Source organism: Chanos chanos, chromosome 7, assembly GCF_902362185.1.
Source record: "Chanos chanos chromosome 7, fChaCha1.1, whole genome shotgun sequence".
Taxonomy (NCBI): Eukaryota; Metazoa; Chordata; class Actinopteri; order Gonorynchiformes; family Chanidae; genus Chanos; species Chanos chanos.
This window is the reverse complement of record NC_044501.1, coordinates 12,954,452-12,962,781: the sequence shown is the minus strand read 5'-3', so window position 1 is coordinate 12,962,781 and position 8,330 is coordinate 12,954,452. Positions and strand designations below refer to the sequence as shown.

The 8,330-nt window shown below is 38.7% G+C and overlaps 1 protein-coding gene across 1 annotated transcript; it reads right to left on the bottom strand.

The window, feature by feature from the left end:
- Positions 1-2,755: 2,755 nt before the first annotated feature.
- On the bottom strand, positions 2,756-7,825 carry ednrba (endothelin receptor Ba). Its single transcript, XM_030778970.1, has 7 exons — positions 7,394-7,825; positions 5,794-5,906; positions 5,211-5,415; positions 4,527-4,676; positions 4,025-4,158; positions 3,638-3,746; positions 2,756-2,890 (listed from the first exon to the last, which is right to left on the bottom strand). The coding sequence occupies exons 1-7, from the start codon at positions 7,823-7,825 to the stop codon at positions 2,756-2,758; spliced, it is 1,278 nt and encodes a 425-aa protein (XP_030634830.1).
- Positions 7,826-8,330: the final 505 nt, after the last annotated feature.

The following is an 8,330-nucleotide window of genomic DNA, read 5'->3' as shown; positions in this document are numbered from 1 at the left end:
GATATGGGTTGTATTTATTCCATACTGCTAAAGAGATTTCTAATCAAAAAAGATAAAGTCTACTGTTTACATTCACGCATTTTATGTGCAAAAACACAAGTTGTGTGACTTTTTTGCATCAATATTTATTTTCATTTGCATAATAAAAGTTGAAACCCTGACAGATAACTAAAAGAAACAAACTAAATTGTCATTATTTCAGTATACAATAATACAAAAAAGGTGTCATTTGAGGAATACGTGATATGGGCAACAGTTACGACAGGTTTTCCAACAGGACAGGACAGGAATTGACAAGAACTGGTGGAAAGAAATGGTTATCAGCTTGACATTAATTCATTTAAAAAGGGAAACAAATCGAACATTATGCGTCATCTCGTAATAAGATTGAAAACAGTCATCACACTCTTTTAAATCTGAGAGGATAGTAAGAAATTTAGGGACTACATTTTTTGTGTTTCCCAAAAGCACTGCATGTAGCCCAGGCCAGATAACTCATCATTTCCAAACAATCTTGATGAACCAATAATCCATAAAGATAGGTGGATATTAAGGAAACACTACAAACTGTAGGTATTTTAACTGTAGGTATTTTAAAAGTTGCACATTTGGAGCAAATAAGCCAAATATGACCAAACCCCACATACAACTGTTTGAAAATAATACTACTCACTGATATGTTTGGTGTAACAGTTACAACATACCACACAGCACAGTAATGAACCATAACAAAGAAATATATTAGATCAAAAGCAACAAATTAGAAAATTTGAATAAACTACAGTGAAATGGAGATCTGATCTCAGTCACCCAGTATAACAGCTTTGTAACAAAGCTGTGAAAACCATTTGGTAGTGGGTGCATGGAGAGCGATAAAGTTCTTTGGCAAACAGAGTATAAACAGTATAAATAAAAAAAATGAACAGTACAGTATTATATGCATTTGAAAAGTTAAGGGAAGAGAACACAGCCCTATTAGGTCCTGGGCTTTAACAAGTTCTAGGTGAAAGTAACAATTGTCTGAGGTTGATTCTAAAGCACTTTTGGGAAGATGGAAAGATTTTGGTTTATCATTGCTGAACTATAAGCAGCACTTATTACTTGCAATTTCAGGATTGATTTTGTAGAAGTTGATGAAATGCAGTTTGATTTTGGTACAATCAGCTGAAATTCACAAGTAGCTTCAATCTCCCACCGCTAAAACTAAGCCCTACTGACAAATCCTTTTCATACTTGATAGTCTTAGGTAGTACGAACATGGTTAACAGAACTTTCTTAAACATTCTCGGTGTTGACGTTTTGGTCATCCATCAAAAATGTATTTTTTGCACGCATTCCTTTTTAAATGGGGGCATATGGGTATTATACATGTAGTATGTTCTTGGAAGAATTGCAAAATCATAAGTTACTTCCCATCAGAATTATTTTCAAAAGTTTTCTTTCCTCTTCTTCTTCTTCTTCTTCTTCATCTTCTTCTTGTTTTCTTGTTTGGTCCGTGTCTTAATATGTGAGGGGAAAAGTGCTATATGTATCAGTGAGACTTCTATGTTCTGAAGGACATGGATTTTTTTTTCCTCTTAATGTGATTCAGAGCTCACATAAGCCTCTTTGTCCTCCGTGAAACTTGGGCCCCAACGTTTGGAAAAACACTACACATTAGAAATAGCCTAGAGTGGTCAGAACACAATCCAAAAGCTAGAGAGGAGATATCTTCTGAGATGAGCTGGAGCCATCCAAGATGCAAGGCAGTTTCCCCCCCTTCTGCTGACAGAGACATAGCCTTTAGACAAAAACATTCAAAGGGGTTGTGGTCCAAAGGCCCCCACAATGTGGTGCAATTCAAGCACCTCAGTAAGTGCAGTCTACCATTCTATTAGATTGCCTCATTATAACGGGCAAATGTTTCATTATGCTACATTATAGTAACGAGTTACAATAAACAACACCAGTTAATGTACAGGACTGAAGTAAAAAAAAAAAAAGAAAGAAAGAAAAAGAAAATCTAGACAGTGGCACATTTGCACTGGCAAACAATAGGCAGCTCTACTGAAGGTGATTACTAATTTTGCAAGCAAGAGAGCTTGTATCAATGTAAGGTAAAAGAAGTCTGACATAATCTGAGGTGACAGTAATCCAATTGGAGAGAGCACAAAAGTCGTAGCGTATAAGCGCAGCATTTGGAATAGTCTTTGAGAAAGAGTGCTTCTGACACCACTGAAGGGTGGATTTAATCGCGCTGGATGGCAACAGTCCTGACTCTTCAGTCTAATTCTGCAACCCACACATATGTGTATATGCCAAGCAAAGGTAAACTCTCACAAAATGTATATCTAGCATAGTTTTAACATAGTTTATGTTATTTATTCTCACAACGTCCTTCTAAATCAAGTTAATCTGTCAGTCTCTTCTGGCAATCATTTTTGATCATTCACTTCAGGTATACGGCCAAAAAAAAACAAAACCCCGGAAACGACCGATAAATCAAAACCTAAGTTTGATGCGTCAGATCCATGACTCCTTTGGCAACATCTGTTCCTGTCAAGGACAGTTTCTTTTTAAAAGTTCACTGCGTAAAAAAAAAAAAAAAAAGTACACACGTTTTGTGTACCAAGACAAAAAAAAAAGTGTATTTTGTCTTGTGATTCCAAGTCAGTAAAGATCAGACTTTGATGTAGCATCACAGGTTCAAATTAACTTCAAAGGCTAATTTCAAGATATGGATGGTGAGTTGCTCCGGGAGAGCCAATTTGAGAAATTAGGTGGACGTGTACTTGTTTGTAGCACGAGAGCTTTGCTCAGAGACTCTCTCCGTAACCCGAAGCTTCATGCAGGACTGTTTTTCATCCATGGCCAACATCTCGGGGGGCAGGCACCAGCAACACAGACAAGACTGGGCAATATAAGAAAAAAAAGGGAGAGAGAGAGAGAGAGAGAGAGAGAGAGAGAGAGAGAGAGAGAGACGGACTTTACATCAGTTGAAATATGAGGACAGATTTCAAAGGCAATAGTTTATGCTTAAAAAATTGAATACAGGGAAAATTTGCATTTTCACACAAAGGGAACATGAATTTGAATGAAAGAAACAAAACAAAACAAAAAAAAACAGTGATTTTAACTGATGGGTTCATGTTTGATACTACTTGAAGACAAGCCCTCACAGACAATAGCTAACACCTCCCCCCCCCAAAGAAAAAAAAACAGTCATTGGCTTGCTGCTCGCTTATGAATGTTCTGAGTCTTGAGACTGAAAAATTGCTGGCTGTGTTACAATGCTTTGTAGAGAGCATACCTGCACAACTATAAACAGGTGCTGGCCAGTCAGCGTAAAATATTAAAATGGCGGAGAATTTTTGCTGTGTGATTCTGGTCCAAAGCACATTATGTTTTACTTATCATGATGTGAACACTATGCAGAAATGACCTATATTTTACTGAATCTGATTTATTTTAAGCTATGATGACACTACCAGATGATTATTATTTTCACATTAAAGCCAAGGAAACAAAATGTTCAACAAATCTTTTTTCCTCTCTCTCTCTCTCTCTCTCTCTCTCTCTCTAGATCACATTTAAAAGGCATTATAGAAAAAACAAAATTAAAAAACAAAACATGTAGAATATTTTTAGCCATTCTTACCCTGAAGCAGCTTTTGAAACGTTTGCTGACCATGTAGAGGGCAATTGGATTGATACATGAGTTCACTGAAGCCATGTTGATCCCAATGTAGTCAAGGACCAGGAAGAAACTAAATGTGCACACACACACACACACACACACACACACACACAAAGCAAAAATCAACAGAGAGGCACAAAACCCTGTAATTCCAGACTTTGACCTCTACCCTATTTTCCACATACAAATCAATGAAACTGATACCGACACTGATTTATAGGTACATAAAAAAGACTCCATTCATGAGAATACGTTACAATAGTCTAACTGCTTTTAACATGCACAGACATGTCTTCCATGGTGCTCAGACAGTCAGAAGACTGTAGAGGAAGGTTGCTCTTGCTTTACCTCAGAAGTTCACAGCGGTTAGGATCCCTCTCATCGTATATGGTTAGTTTGAGAATCCGACTGAGATGCAGAGGCAGCCAGCACAAGGCAAAAACCAGTACCAGACAGAACACAGTCTTGGCCACTTCTCGCCTCTAAAGACAAAAATCACAAATTGGACTCTCCAGCTTCTCGCGTTAGCATAAGCAGTTCAAGATATTAGCGGTCTGCTGCCAGTCTCCTCAAGATTAACTGCTTGCACAGAATTTTATTTCAGCACAAAACATAAAAAATTTAATTCTTTAGGGGCTCCTCAGATGGAATGGATGAGTTTGAACAGGACTGAGGCTAGCTCTGAGTAGCAGCTCTGAAGGAGCTACGTGCAGCTCTGCTGATGAACTGATATGGTGCTGACATGTCTTGTAATAGTGATTTGAGGACCGATAGGCGCGTGACAAGCTAACATTTCACCGTTTAATGCTGCTTTGAGGATACAGGTGAAACAGAGGTGGAAACCACTGACCTGTTTCAGGTGGTCGCTAAGAGCAATCTGCATCCCGTTCTTCTTTCGCAGCATCTCACAGGTCATGAGTGTGTAAAATACGGCAGTGCAGGCCAGTGGCATACAGAAATAAAAACTGAAAAGCCACCAGTCTTTGGCCGATTTGTAAAACTGGAGAAAGATGACACAATCGCATTATGGTTTACTGTGTCATGCTATTTGAACATTAGCTGAACAGTACTTCTATTCAATGGAAATTTCCAGCCGTTAATGTCACACTACATACTGACATACTAAACTTTCATATTCATCCTTTAATTTTAAGAATTTTGTGGTCAAATGTTGAAATAAAGTAATACGGCCAAAAAAGGAGTTTTGGAGTGTAGCAGAAAAATACAAAAGGAAACACTTTGGCATAAGTGATGTATCTATCATAACACCAAAATGAGCAGTTTATTAACATATATCACAATGTCCAAATGCCCACGCTATAATTGTCCCAAAAATAAATGCTTAGCTCCAGCCGCATTGTGTGTGTGTGCATGTGTGCATGTGCGCGCGTGTGTGTGTGTGCGTGGCTGCATGCCTGAGAGGGTGTGTGTGTGTATCTGTGTGCGTGCATGCATGCTTGTATGAATGTTCAAACACTGTCTAGTACACAGACAGTATGTGAAACACTTGAAGTGTGAAAGGGATGGGCCTCACTTGCATGGCTTTGCTCTCCTGCTTGGGCAGCAACAAGCAGATGCGCAGGTGTTCCCCTTTGTACTCCATTGGAAAGATACCAAAGCCGACGGCCTCGGGAACTGCCAGTAAAATGGAGATGACCCATATCAGAGTAATCTCGATGGCTGTCCACTTGGGCACGCCGATGCCTTTGATGCGGTTCCAAGAAGCTACCGCTCGGTACCTGGGGGGGAAAAGGCGGCGTCGCAGAAGAACTGTGGATAAGCACTGAGGCTGATTATGACATGAAAGTGTCTATCAGTCTCAAAATGGACAATAACGGGGTTGAGGATGAACCCGTTATGGTCCAAAAAAAAAAAAAACAACAACAACACTGTAGGTGCTTTGACAGAATTTTAAAATAATCTTTTTGATGCAGTCTGGTGCATTATGGGAAACAGAACTGTGGATACTGAAGAACTATATCAAATAACCTGCAAAAAATCTGAGATTCTGAATGCCTGTTATTTGACACCCAGCTTTTTTCCAGACACCTTCTGAGTTGGCTGTTACACATCAGACAAAGCAAAACATTTGAAAAACTGAGAAAACAGAATCGCACCTGTCAATGCTTAACGCGCATAAACTCAACACTGTGATTCCAACAGATGCCTTCTGTACAAAGGGGACCAGTTTGCATATTCCAACGCCGAATGGCCAGTCCTCAGCTAAGAGCTAAATGAAACGGCAAACTGTTAGTACATAACATACACTGTGGCATATACCATATGGAAAAGGTCACATCTTTTGTACTGAGGATACACCTCTGAATAGAATTGTCAGTGTTTTCTAAAAACTTCATAAAAGCCATCTTTAGTTTTCTGAAAGTTTATTAGCCTGGCTACAAAGAACATGATGATGGAGCAGACGTGAAAGGCTAAAATATCGTGCGATGAAAAAATGTGTTTTTAAACCTGCCAAGACATCACAATCACATTTCAAGAGGAAGCATGAGCCCTAAGTGGCTTTGATAGCGCATATGTGTATTGTAAGCATCACAGATTTACTGAGCTTACTTGAAAAATGACTTCTGGATTTGTGTCCGTATCATACGCGCTTAAGGACTTACCCGACCACAGCAGGAAACAGAACCACGAACAGTGAAAGATAGGCTGTTATAAGAACATTGGCTGTGAGAAAACGGACACTAACCCTTTGGCAGAAAACGTATTGCCAAATAGCTTTATAAAATCCACACTGTAAAATTCTATCTATATGATAAAAATTCTTTTTACTGCATACCCTTGCTTTATTTGAAGGGCATTTATTTGAAGAGTCTAATGTGGTACAACAATGGTTTATAATTGCAATAGAATGGCTACTTAGGGAGAGCTCATGCTTCCTCAGTACCTATTAGAAACATGTGCAGATATTTCAGCAAAATGAGGGGAATCCTCAAGAATGCATCTAATCATCCGACCATGAAAAGTTTAAGCAAACATTCAGCTGGCTTCTTCACTCCACACATGTGTAATAACACCCCTATCTATGGTAAAAAAAAAAAAAAAAGAAAGAAAAAGAGAAAAAGTCAGAGCCAATGTGGACCAGGAAAGGCATGGGAGGCCTTACATTCTGAAAGATTTAGAGCAGAATAAGGAAACACTGGGATTTGAAATTGGGAGGACCGTCTTCGTCTCTTAAACCATAAATCACTGTTCTTACAATTTCTTTTAAACAAAGCACATGGGCCTGTGTGCAGCCATGTATAACATGAACATTGCCAGCATTGTAAGAATTAAATGTATCCCAGGTCTCTTAATCAGGGTTGGGGGGGGGGGGGGGTTGTATAACTGGTATTAAACAAAACATGTATCGCTGAATCCAACAGTTTGAGTGCTTGGTTAAAAAGATTCAAAAAGAAAGAAAGACAGAAAGGAGGGAAGGAAGGAAAAAAGAAAGAAAGAAAGAAAGAAAGAAAGAAAGAAAGAAAGAAAGAAAGAAAGAAAGAAAGAGATTATTGCAACCCATTGGTTACTACTGTTATTACCATTAACATTACACTCTGCTTCCACAAATAAGAATGACAGCAGATCTTAAAATCAATTTAAAAAAAAAAAGCAATCAATGAGGCTTCAGAACTGAAATGATTAAATTAATTTATCTAATTACAATAGTAATACTTGAGTGAGGAAGAACTTTATATGTATTCTGCTTGGACTCACCTTATACACGTTAATAGGAATGTCTATGACGATATGCAACAGGTCGCCCAATGCCAGGCTCGCGATTAGGATATTAGGGCCGTTCCTCATGCATTTATTTTTATAGATGATTCTAAGCAACGTAGAGTTACCGATAATTCCAACCACAAACACGAGACAAGACACCACTGTATTGATGTATTTGAAAGTGTCCCTGATTTCTGTAGGTCCTGTGCACATAGGTGGCAAGATTCTGGGCCGCCGCGGAATGGAGACATTGTAATTCATGAAACTGTCCTTGCTGCCTCCAGGTTTAAAAGTGGGAGACGCCGGTCCCGAGGGCGCGTCGTGGGAATGTTGTCTCTGACTGGAATCTTTGACTTGAGCGCAAACCAGAAGGAAATGTCCCGTGAGGAGAACCAGATGACACAATATGAACGTGATCCTTGCCATTTTCTGATATGTTGTAGAAAGAAAAAAAAGATTATGAAGAATAGTAATTGTGAAGATGAAAACCAATAATGAAATAATTTTGATAACGTTTTTAAACAATACGAGCAGTAGTCTATTAACTACGGCAACTGCTAGCCTATAAAGATAGTTAACCTGTTGAGTCCCATCGGTATCGGTGAAGTGGCGCTCTAATAACTACCTCGACTCAAATTATTGTTTGGAGTTGTTTAAAAAGAGCCTATCATTGTTAAGTGAGAGTGAAAATAGAAGTTACCTGCTTCCAGTTGCCGCACAAAATGAAATTATGATATCCAACCACTGTTTAAAAATAATTTAAAGTCTTGACTCTCGACGTCGTCACAGAAGCGTAAGAAAAAAAATATTCTGGTAGTGTCGCACAATGAATCTGTTCCATTTCACTGTCAAATTAACTTTAATATCACGGTTCGAGACATCATTGTGATTAATAGTAGCGCTCTTTGCAACGCACTCCCAGCAACTCCTG

Bases quoted from the DNA above. Each gene is read 5' to 3' on its own strand.
- ednrba (XM_030778970.1), bottom strand. From the start codon at position 7,825: ATGGCAAGGATCACGTTCATATTGTGTCATCTGGTTCTCCTCACGGGA. The intron at 3,747-4,024 runs GTAAAGCAAGAG...GTGCACATTTAG, and splicing joins AACCGCTGTGAACTTCTGAG to TTTCTTCCTGGTCCTTGACT. The intron at 2,891-3,637 runs GTAAGAATGGCT...TATATTGCCCAG, and splicing joins GTTTCAAAAGCTGCTTCAGG to TCTTGTCTGTGTTGCTGGTG.